Below are 12,674 nucleotides of genomic sequence, written 5' to 3' on the forward strand. Positions count from 1 at the left end.
AGGAATTAGGATTTCTTTAGGTGCAGCATGTCCAACAGATCTGGGTTTGACATAGCTTTATATGTTAGGCAGAGATCAACTCAGAGTAGGCGATATGCTACAGAGTAAAGCTGGAGTTTTTTGAGATGGTCAGTGTAGGGCATCTGTTTGAGGTCAGTAATAGGGTACTTCTGTGGCCTTTCCAGCTGCTGCAGATGTCTTGTGAGGTACATTCCAAAAGGGAGTATTGTAGCTTTGTTTTTTTTTTTGTTTTTTTTGACAACAAGGATAAATACCCTGTTTACTAAAGAAGTGTTATGGCAACTTCAATGTGCACTTGATTGACCATTAGAATATAGAGATAGGGGTAGTTCAATGCTGTTTCCAAAGTGTGGCATCTCTGGTGGATATTCCTAAACACTGCAGACACCAAAGTTGTAGTTGTGCGAGCATGCAGTTACATACACACATACACACACACACACACACACACACACACACACACACACACACACACACACACACACACACACACACACACGTACTACACACAAACTTAAAGACATTTTATTACTTCTATGTTACTTATGTGTATGCCTTTGCAACTTTAGTGAAAACTACAGATATTTGTGAAAACCAAGATGGACACAGGGAGGGCCCAGTATGAAAGTAAACAAAACTGAGCTTGACCACATAATGGTTTGAATTAGAGTATAAACAAGGAGGTCAGCTAAGGGCTTTGGTACTCAGCAGAACTTGCACTTACTTCGAAAAACCTAGTGACCGCTTCACTGATATGGAGTGCATAAAATAATTTTGGGACGGTACCACTAGAGTGACAAATGGCATAATTACACCACGCAAATAATAGAATCCTGAGTTACACTTCCATCAGAAAAGCATAGAACTGCAGTTGGTCTAATGTCTTTTTATGCTGAGGTGCACAAGTTTCAGTGGACAAGTAAAGGAGTGTGTGGCAGCAAAACACATAACATGGCAAGTATGGGGAGGAAAACTGAAAAGGATTAGTATAACGACATTGATGAAATGCATGTGGTGTTTGTGGACATTGTTACAGCTTTGCATTATTTATAGCTGGTGTACCACATGGTACTGCATGAGTGATTGCAGAATGGAGAGCTCAGCACTCTGGAAAGTACAGATTTGCTACATTAATGCATAGTTTTAGAGACGTTCTTTGCATATTATGGAAGGACTGCAGTTGTTGGCATTTCATGAAATGTATATTTCCGGCCGGAGTAACAAAATAATTTGCAGTGAAGTAGAAGAAGCACTGCATCAGCTTACTCTGTCTATGAAAACAGCCACTGTTGCCTGTAGCTTCCTTCCTTCCTTCTTCTTTTCCTTCCTTCCTTTCTTCCTTCTTCCTTTCCTTCCTTCCTTCCTTCTTCTTTTCCTTCCTTCCTTCCTTCCTTCTTCCTTTCCTTACTTTCCTTCCTTCCTTCTTCCTTTCCTTACTTTCCTTCCTTCCTTCTCCTTTTCCTTCCTTCCTTTCTTCTTCCTTTCCTTACTTTCCTTCCTTCCTTCCTTCCTTCCTTCCTTCCTTCCTTCTTCCTTTCCTTCCTTCCTTCCTTCCTTCCTTTCCTTCCTTACCTCTCCACCTGCCTCAAACTGTTTTAAAACCATCTGTTAATTTTGTCATCACTGCTTAGAATGGAGACTGTCAAAGAAAAGCAAGAGGAAAGAAAAACAGAAAGAAGTCCATCTAAGAACTGTGGAATTCATACCAAGCTTTCTGAAACACATCCTCTCACTAAGCCAGAACTGCAATTTATCCTAAAAGAGTGTCTGAAAGTGGTGAGGTGATGTAGCCATATAAGTGTGTTTGCCAAACAGCACCTAAACTATTATACAGCCTTACAGGCAAAACCACAGAGAAATAACTAATTCCATCCTAAACTATTGGGATAACAACATCTATTAACTTCATTTACATTTCACGGAATGTACTTTTCTCCATAATATTAAACATGGTGAGTTCAAGGGGTGTACAGGTTAAAGTTGATGTCTCACAATTTTTAGCCGCCCAGTATGATTTTTGAATGGGGTATTTTTTTTGCAGCATATCCATGTCCTCTGTGCTACTTCAATTAATTTTGCGGTTGTGTACAGTTTACTCCAGAAAAACACACACACAATGAGTGGACTGTAAAAATTCCAAACTGCTTCTAGATGTACAGGGGTGTGTGTGTGTGTGTGTGTGTGTGTGTGTGTGTGTGTGTGTGTGTGTGTGTGTGTGTGTGTGTCCAATACACTGGTGGCCGCTCCATGACTAACTTCCTTTGTTATAGCCATTGCTTATTGTGGCAGTGTGTGGCTTATAACAACTTTGAACTGGATAAGCAGGGAATGAAAATGATTCTTGCACATATTTCACAGTTAAGATGACAGCGCACTGTACTATGTTAACAGTGCCAGAAGGAGACAATTTATCTAACAAGTCTGTACATAGTTTTCAAGTAACAATCCACACTACTGTTCACACCCATTGCTTTTAATCAGTTCTTCCATCCCTTATCCAAAAAAACTCTGATAAGCCACCCCCAACGAGCAGTTCTGGCAAATTTTTCAAAGAAACATCTAGTTTTTCTTATAATACTTTAAGTCAAAAAAGATGTGTCTGTGTGATTCATTACTTAGCTAATCCGAGACACACAGCCATCACCATAGGTGTGCATGCACGTGTATTTTTATGCATGTGTATAACGCACATGCAGATATGTGTATAACATATGTACTCTTTGATATGCCATTCCTTACAGGCTAACATTATGGTTAAACACAATTGTACTTGAAGGGTTAAAGTAGCTCTCTGCTGTTCTGAAAATTGAACAAGCTCATAAATAAATGACAGGGATCCTGATGGGACCATCTGCTGCTGAAGAGCTCTGAGCTGTGATGTGCACAAGGCCTGAAAGTTGCTGTTTTACAGCATTAAGCTAGTGCATGGGGGGGGGGGGGGCACCTACCAGGATGAATTCCACAAATTAACAGAGAAGGTCTGACACATCAGCATTGAAATCAGACACCGTCCTAACACTCATCCTTCTCATTATAAAACAAGATAAGGCTTTGTCAATATATTCTGCTTAGTTTCAGACTTTCAACAAATAACTTTAAAAAGTTAAAGAAAAAAGCAGCAGCCATAAATCTGCAGAGTACATGCCTGAAAAGAGAGCTAAGTAGAAGCATATGACTCATCAGTTATCTGAGTGTGACTACTGCATTGTGGATGATGAACTATACTGAGACAGGGGAGGTACTGTGTCGTGGTGATGAACTATTCTGAGACAGTTATTTTTCTTTTTTTTTTTTTTTTTTTTTTTTTTTGCATTTTCATTGTGGGCTCAATTTTTCTTTTCTAACAAGTAAAAACTGGTTATAATACTAAGGAAAATTATAGTACGTTTTTTCTGAACTATAGAGAGGACAAGCCTGTTACAGCTGGGAGCAGGACAGTTCAACAAATAAAAGTCTCTAAGACCACCCCAAAAATGGACCTGATAAACGAAAAAAGAAAATACTAAGCTTTTATCGGAAACCCAAACGGTTGGCCTTTCGCAAAGCAAACTAGAGCTGGTTATGATAAGCAGTTAGCATGTACACTTGCAGCTTTTCTACCTCCATATGGCAGGAGTTCACTAAAACACAACCACACGAGGTGGATTTTTGATAAACTGACTCTTGTACCAGTGAAGCTGTTCTAGTATTTCGGTACCTTGCTGCCACTATTTTCAGGCACCATTAAACATTCCTTGGTAATAATGACTCACCAACCACCACCATTACTATGGCAGTTCATTCCAGACCCACAACACCCTCTCCATGACTTTCTACTTCTAGCAACATGACTTAAATCTCTCTGCCTTATTAAAGTATAGGTTAAGTTCATTTTTATATTTTTAATGCTGGCCTACAAATCTATCTTTTGTTGAGGTACAACAACCTCATCACAGCTTTTCTTTCATTTTTTTTACATAACACAGCTCTCTAAGACCTTTCTTAGATTTCATGTCCCCATTCTTGCTTACCACCCAAGAAACCATCCTTTGAGTACCGTTAGTCACTCAGCTATTGTAATTCCAACATGGCTTCCAGAGCAAAACATCATATTCCAAATGAAGGCTCAACAGTACTGTGAGGTTCAGTATTATGTGTGCATCTCTTCAATGCACCGTCTTAACAGACATGCCCGCACTCCATTGGCATCTTTGCTTCCCACACAGTGCAAGGAATATTCAGCGTGATGGTAAATCTTACACTTAGAGCTTCAACATCCCATGTCCCCAGCCCAAAAAGGTGTATAACCTTCTACTATTTTTTTATAAATCTTGTGATCAAGGATTAGAGCAGAAATAAGAATCTTGTGGAACCCATTACCTGAAGTGTGATATGATTGCACATCACCTCCTTTGGTTGTCTAGTGCCATGCATGGTGTTGCATAGCAAAACAGATTAAAATATTAAACCAAACAGCATTTTGTAGAACGCATAACCCACAGCTATCTGATCCCACCGTCTACTGCATTGTTTATGCATTCGCTGTACTGAAAATGCAAACTAAAAACAAAAATGGTGCATTCAATTCTTCTTATATTTAAAAGTACCAGGTAAATTATCACCAATACTTGATGTGTGTTTGAAAACCACAAAAACAATATGTTAAGAAAGATAGATATGCAGGGATGTGCTGTCATAAATGGGGAAACAATTGCAGTAATGAGGTCATAAATACCCCCTGTGATATCATTGAACATAATGTAACAACATGGGAATCACGAATATTCTATGCATCATCTATAAGAACTTAAAATATCATGTGGTAAAGAAAGCCCATCCTACCTAAACCCTCCTTTTTCCATTTTCTAAGGGAGTGTGTGCCAGTTTGTGTTTGGGTATATGTGTGTTTGCACTGACTGCTAAACCCTAATGTTTTGTACGCATTTCCTAAAAGTGAATGGCAGTGCAGACTTCTTATTAGTTCCATCTAATAAATGTACTCAGACTCACTTGAAGTAACATTTTATGTTGTTTTAATGTATTTCTCTGACTTCAAAACAGTAAACCTTTGACAGTGAATGAATACAACGGGGGAGACATATCTCTCAACTGTCATACATTATGAAGTTCATCACTCATTTACTGCTAAAAATCTAGTCTACACCCTAAATACACCATACTTTTGATGCCCTTCACCCCATAAACACTAAATTCTCAATGCATTTTATTCAACTCTGCTTTACATTTGGGAATGCAGTGGTGCTTGCTGAAAAAAAGACAAGAGAAAAATATTGCTGTCCATTGCACATATGAACCCTGTTGTGGGGGGAAAAAACAAGCTTAGGTGTACTAAATTCTGGTCATGTGTATATAACATTCCACTCTTATCAAAGCCGCATTCATAGTCAGTATGGTCAGAGTGAGATACCCCTTCCTCCAAGACCTGTAAAAATAATAACTGCAATCATATGAGGTCTTCTTGATTGGGCTATGTATACAAGGGAGGATGACTAACAAAACAGTCATATGAAGTTCATAAGAAAAACATCTATTGGCAGTGGACCATGACTAGTGATATAGAAAACAACAAGAAAAGAAGGAGTTGCATACCCCATCTGCATGTTTTAATTAGCAAATGGCTGCCTCGGGAGCAAACTTTAGTGACAGTAGACACTTTGGAGCAGGACTCCTTTCAGATCACTGACATGATAGGAAAGTAGCTTATGCCTGGCTGTCATCAAGTAACCAGCATGGTCGTAGGCTGTATAGTGCAGGTATGCTGCTGCCGCATGGTCCAGATATTACTGAGTGCCGCTATCAAAATATACACAAGAAAACTAAAGAAACAAGATCGCAAAGTATGGTAAAAAATTCACATTTGAACACCCGTGTCTGTTCTTTACCTAAAACTGATATCCAGTTGCAGTAAAGGAGAAGTTACACAAGTGATAATAAAAATCATTGAAAACCTGGACTGTGGCTGGATTGCTATGTCCCAAAAGAATGGTACAGAGAACAAAAACAAGTGAGTGAAAGTGACATATATTGGAAAAAAGAGAAGTTAAGTTTACAGTTAAAGTTCAAACCATAAGTTAAAGGTCATCACAGTACTAATTCTATGCCTTGCCAATCCCAGGTGCCGTAAGCCATCATATCTATGTACTAAGGCATGCCTATTGTGCTTTTACCTACTAAAATTGATATAAATAATAATGCAAATTTACCAAGCTTCAGTGCAGGCCTGACTTTACCCAGTAATACTACCAGCACTGTATTATTTCTAAGGCAGGCTTTTGCATGGAGCAGGTTTTAACAGCAAGAAAATCCACCTTTCCTCTGATATTTGCATCATCATCCATTTTGAACACATATGCTTTAAATGTTGAAAGAAACCATATTCCCTAAATGGAACAGATATCATTTGAGGCAAGATGAGTTTGCTTTGCAGACCAAGAAAAAACAAAGAAAGAAAGGTCTGCCCATCCTTTGATCTGGATTACATGTTTGAGTTACATGCTATATCCATGTTGCTGACATTTCAAATATATGGAAATTACAGAAGCTGCATTTTGAGTCTGTGTGCATGTGTATGCGAGAGTGTGTGTGTGTGTGTGTGTGTGTGTGTGTGTGTGTGTGTGTGTGTGTGTATGTGTGTGTGTGTGTGTGTGTGTGCATGGGCATGTGTGGGTGGGCATGAAGTGTGATCACAGTTGATATTCAAGTCAAGACAGGTAGGTTTTGATTGGAATGTAATAAAATGTAATGACATCGCACATTTTCTCTTTTTGTGGAAGCTGCAGTGATCCAACTTAATTACCTAAGCAACCATGTACTTACAGATGTAAAGCAAGCATATTTATCATACTTATTTAATCATAAAGGCTCGTTTCTCAGTACTGTTCAGCTGCACCTGCATCTTACTTTGTTCTCCCTAAATATATTATTTGCCTTTCTTGTTCCTGATGGTTCTGCCTGTCCTGCTTCTTATACGTGTCTACAATTTTTTCTCTTAATCATATATTTACTGCCCACACTGCAGATGGTATTTCTGCTTCCCCTAACACATTCAAGTCCTCCAGTACTCCATGATCTGCCCCTAGCATCTCTTATGCTCCAGTACTACTCTCCATCCTTTCACTTGCTTATGTATCAGAGTACTCTAACTGAAAGTAAGGTGAATGGCATTTGAGTTAAAACTTGTTTACAACTCAGTTATTTCTTATTTTCTGTTTGGCTACAGCCATGTTCTGTTTTATTTTATTTTATTTTATTTTTTCTGTTCTGAGAAAACACCTGGGAACAAATTTATGCTCGTCTCGCTCCTCAGCAGAATTGCAAAAAATAAATAAATAAATAATTAGTGTGTCAAAGAGTCAATAAAAAAAATAAATGCATGCAACAAAAATGAAAAGTCTAAACAGACTGAGCTGTCCTTCCTCATATTATAGCTCTGCAATGCAGTCTGCTTTGCAGTTGACCACATACAGGACCAGTAAACAGTTCACCTGGATGACAGAGTCAGAGAGTGCAGTGACTTGAGCCTCTTCTCTATGAAGCAAACCTGCTAGAAAGTTCTCTCACAGCTAAACAAAAATGACCTGCTTTGAGCATACTGGCAACGCAGCATTTAATTAAGCAAGCTTGGATTATCTGCAAGAGTGGGAAGAAAAGGATGGTGAAAGGCATTTCCTGAGATTATTTGTGAAGGGAAAGATACTTGCAAGCAATTTTCTAAAGTGAAAAACAACAGATGTTTGAGATGTTTATTGTCTTTGGCTGGAAGCAGTTTAATAAGGGTTACAATACTGGGATTTGAAATGAGGGTGTACTAAAAAACTTTAATGAAATAAAAAAAAAAAAAAAAATAGAATCAAAGTCTTACCCTTGCTGAATGTGGCACAGGCATCACAGTGTAGCACACGGAGGGTCAGAGTGACAACAGCCCCCTGACAAATCCCCCCCAAACCAACTTCCAAATCAGTTAAAAACACATACAGAATCCACTTGTGCAAAGCTGGCACTATATCAAAGAGGATTGTGTGTTAGCAGGAGGGAACCACACACCACACGCAAACAACTCCCCTCAACTGCAGCAACAAGCAGGTTTGGTCCGTCTTCACAAAGTGGTCTAAAGAAGCCCTAAGGAATTGCACTGCTGCTGTTCCGCCTTTCCAGATGAGCTCTCCCTGCTGCTCTGTTGTACTTCTGAAGGACTGCCCAGAGGAAGATTTCAGGAACGGAGGCTGTAATACACATCTCCCGGCATGCGGGGCATGCTAATGTATTGCTTCTCACTTACAAGAGGGTGGGGTCGGAGAATGAATTTGTGATTTCAGTAACCTGCATCACTGGGAACTGCTGTCTCATCTGCAGTGTTAAATTCCACATCCAGTATCTCATTTTTAGAAGTCTGGTAGCTTTTCTAAGTTTTCCAAAGTTCAGATCAGAAAAGACTTCAAAATTACTAGTGAGAATAAAATAAACGTAAATGGGACTGGGAAATAGCTTTGAATCATCACCAGGGAATTATCTCCTTGATGTGGTTTCTCTGCTTATCCCTTTTTCTGCTCCCCTCCATATCAGCCAGTAAGCTTTTTCTAAGGTGCTCTCACTCAATATACAAAAACTGCTCTGCCTGTCTCAGAACCCACATTGTGACTATTCAGCATTTAATTCACAAATCACATGACTGCATAATTACTGCATTTAATATGCAGCAACTATATTAAAGCTGAATTTTTTTATTACAGTAAATATGTTAACACAATGTAGAAAAATATGCTTACCCTTAGAGTTATTTTGATAAACTATTTATTTCTTCATTATTACACCTTGTATGTCCTTAGCCATAGTGTATTTGTGTAGAAGTTGCTCTCCACTAGGATTACATTTCTTGCAAAATATTTTGAAAACTGCACTGAACTGTCCCTTTTATATATGCTGAATGAAGGAAACTGGTTTAACGTGAGCTTGTACTGCCTAGGTAGAAGACAGTCTGGGTGGCTGGGATAGCTAATGGTGTCCCTGTGCTAGAAGGGTCTTCGGTCACCTTAAAAAGGAAATGAATATTAGCCAAGCATTTAAGTCCCTGCTGCTCCTGCTGCCAGTGGGGATCAAGTTTATAGAGAGGGTAAAAAATGATACATAAGCACCAAATACAAAAGTACAAAAATGAGAAAGTCACTTTGCCAGCTGTCCCAATTCCTTTAAAATGTTGTGCTACCATGGAGTATCCTTGCTAGAAAAATATCCTTACCCACAAAAAACAGTACATAATAGGCATAAACAGTGATTAATGTGTATATACAAAGATATGAACATAAACTGCAATAAGACTACTTTATACTGATGCAAGATTAACAAAATATATTATTTCCTCAGAATGGATGCATGATTCATAGTGGGAAAAGTAGAAGTTCACAGCCTATTTATTTTCAATAGCACATCTTAGATGGAGAACAGTACCTTCAGTGGTGTTCTTCCTGGGCCCAGTTTTTTGAATTGGGTCCTGAAAACTCCAGGCCCTATAACTTGTTCGAAGTCTCAGAAAGTCTCTTGTGGGATTTGAATCTTCTTTATTCATCACATATTGTCATCAAACATTACATGTTTTGGAAATGTGATGCATATCCCACTCTAAAAATGCAATAATTTCACTGCTAATAATGCAGTTGCACCAAGCCAGACTGTAGTATGTGTGATCCTTCTGATATGTGAGGCTTCCCAGCGAACGATCATCACTTTCTTCATTATCACTTTTCAAAAAGCAACTAAAAATACTTCTTAAAACACAATGGCTATGCCCATGCACTAACCTGGACTAATACTCATCTCGCACTACTGCTGCTTCACTGTATACCTCCCTCCCAAAACTCAAAGTGGGAACAGTAAGCTTCCTTAACTCCGATTCTACTCTAGTCTTTCTGGAAACTACCTCTGAGTAGTAACTGTATTACAAGCATTCTACTGTGAGCACGTGTTGCCACTATGTATATATTACCAACTTTTGTCACTTTGAGTGTAATATTTTGGAACAACCTTAATAATTAGTTTGAACCTGATCTTTTTTTCTTAGTATTCAACATGATGAATGTCAAACCCTTTACTATGTAAAATTGTTTTAGTAGTAATGTATCGTTTTCTAAACATTTGTAATATGGAAATATGTTTTCAGTAGTAGTGTATTGTTTTCTAAACTTTGTAGTTAAAGTCTTGATGTTAATCTCTATCATCAATGTATTTTATTTTTATTAGCTTAATTGGAGCTTATCTCTCTGGGCCCCTACTGAAAATGTTCATGTATCCAGTTGGACTAGCCCAGTCAACAAATGCAAAATAAAATAAAATAAAATAAATACTTCTTTATTTTGTGTTTAAAGAAGGCTATAAAGGTATGACAGATGTTGTCAGGGGATCTGAAGCTTACACAATAACCACAGAAATCTCAGTGAAGTGATATATGAATAGTTGTCTTCTTCAGTGGATATCATCAGAACACCGTGGTCACTGCTTAAGCAATGAGCAATCTGTTTGTGCTTTACCTTCTTTCCAGTTAGGTAACATTGCATGCAGAATCAAAGGGCCAATGGTCAGTGACCTTCATAGCTTCATGATAGGAAAAAGTCTCTGAAATGACCTGGAAGGTAATGATACAAATGCTGTAATCCCGGCACAAATGAGGCGACAGTGTACCATCCTTCCTTTGGCATTCTGGCCAGGAAAGAGTACCAGTTTGGATTCCTGGCTACATTAAGCTGAAAAGCAGCATCCTGCATTTTCCATCTCCTTTACTGAAAATATTTTGAGTTTCTCATTTCTTACATCTTGGAAATAAAAAGCTAGTCTGTCATTCAAATGAGATAGAAATAAATAATTTCAATGTGTGCTTGTTTTGCCTTAGAATTTTGAATTCATCTGTAAATTACTTTAAGTGGTACTACACCTAAATGCAGAAAATACAAACTATCATATTCTGTTCCTGTATGTTTTTTTTCACTTTTGAGTAGCAGCACTTTAAAATTCCATGAGTTGCCATTCTCATCTTATTTTGGGGAGTAAGGAATACCCTTAAAATGTCATCAACAGAAAATGCAAAGGACTCCTGTTTTCATTCAGAGTGGTCCTTAGAGTATCCATTCAGAGATGCATCTGGTATCAGTGCCTGGGCTTCCCATACTTAACTACACATGTACTGCATTCCAGACCACATGTTTAATTTCCAGCAGCTCTGACATAAATGCAGGGAATTTCCACAGTAAGTCGCACTGGGTGAGCACTCCATGTTTAAAAATCTAGGAGTGGCACAAGTTTACCATTTTCATCTGAAGAAAATTGCACTGCTGTGAGCTTCTTACTCCGAACTGCACTGAAGGTTCCATGTGTTTTCATCTTCAGCCATCTCTGTAAACACTGCAGTGAGTTTTGTAGTTTTGATTAAACAGAGAAGGCTGTCTCATCCGCAGCTGCTAGGAGTGCAGCCTGATTTTATTCTATGCAAGAGTACATGGGATTTCTTTTGTAAGATGCATCAAATAACGTATTTATGCGCCAAGTTAAGCACAAAGAAATTTCCATTCTCAGCTAAGTCAGACAATAATACTGAGAACATCAGTTCTAAGGCACACAGGGTGGGGTATGCATGGAGTGAATTTTCAGTTTCAGCAGTATCTGGAAGAAATGATATGATTTTCTGCATTCTCAGCAACAGCAAGTAACACTAGTGTTTGCTTCCCATTCAGAAATGTATCACGTGCAAATGGAACTAGTTTCTTCATGTCGATGCATAATACAATCATTAGCACTGCTTAGAACTAGTGTGAGGACTTTCCACTCTCAGCACTCAGGCATCACAAACTGTTCACATTTTTATCTAAACTGGCTGGGACTGCAGAGGTAGATGCAACCATTTTTGTCCTGCACACATGGGAGTACACTGGCTCCCCTGCAGAAGTTATGGTTGCATCAGAAGTGGACGAAGAGGACGTATCCTCACACTCCCAGTGTGAACCTGCAGTCAGTGAGGGTCAGAGCTTTTGTATTTTCAGCTATTAAATAGATGTATAAGCAGTTTCTCATTTTCATTTGTGCCAGAGAGAGAGAGAGTTCCTAGTTTCACTTTCATCAGTAAGAAGAGAACTGGGTTTTCCATCAACTGCACAGTTTTGTACTATGACAAATTTGCTTTATGCAGTTACAGCAGGTGTCACTACAGTGTTTCTGATCCTAGTAGCACCTGATATGAGGTGTGTGCATGTGCATGTCTGTCTCTGTGCGTGCGTATGTGTGTCAGTTGCAATGAGGGGGTGTGAAGTATCTGATTTAATTTGTTCCAGGTGGTAGTGCTGTAAATTTCCCATTCTCTGAATTCTCAAAAGGGAATACAGCATTTTTCAAATTATTACACTGCTGATATACAACAGAACTCTCTGCATCAGGCTAGTTCATATTAAAGATCTTATGAAATTCTTTACTGTGACAGAAGTATATGTTTTTTTTTTATTCATTATGTGTTTTAAACGTACAAGACAACATATCTCTTGAGTACTGAGAAATACGTTTGTTAAAGAGCTTTTCTTACGTTTATGCTTTTTAAATTACAATGTGTTTATTCTTATCCACACTGGGTGGGGCTACAGGACAATCCCCTTGCTATAGAAGGATGGCAGTGAAATTCT

General features: G+C 38.5%; 1 protein-coding gene across 5 annotated transcripts in view; it reads right to left on the minus strand.

Moving 5' to 3' along the window:
* Positions 1-12,674, minus strand: part of ZNF385A (zinc finger protein 385A) — a 1,202,383-nt gene that overhangs the window by 560,644 nt on the left and 629,065 nt on the right. The window contains exon 1 of one of the 5 annotated variants that reach the window (XM_044083968.1): positions 7,883-8,260. The exons of the other annotated variants lie outside the window; for them this stretch is intronic. Coding sequence (XP_043939903.1) covers positions 7,883-7,906 — 24 coding nt within the window. The 5' untranslated portion in view covers positions 7,907-8,260. Of the gene's footprint in view, positions 1-7,882; positions 8,261-12,674 lie in introns of those variants that run through there. 5 annotated transcript variants of the gene reach the window in all.

This window comes from Protopterus annectens, chromosome 9.part0, assembly GCF_019279795.1.
Source record: "Protopterus annectens isolate FY-2018-M chromosome 9.part0, PAN1.0, whole genome shotgun sequence".
NCBI lineage: Eukaryota > Metazoa > Chordata > Ceratodontiformes > Protopteridae > Protopterus > Protopterus annectens.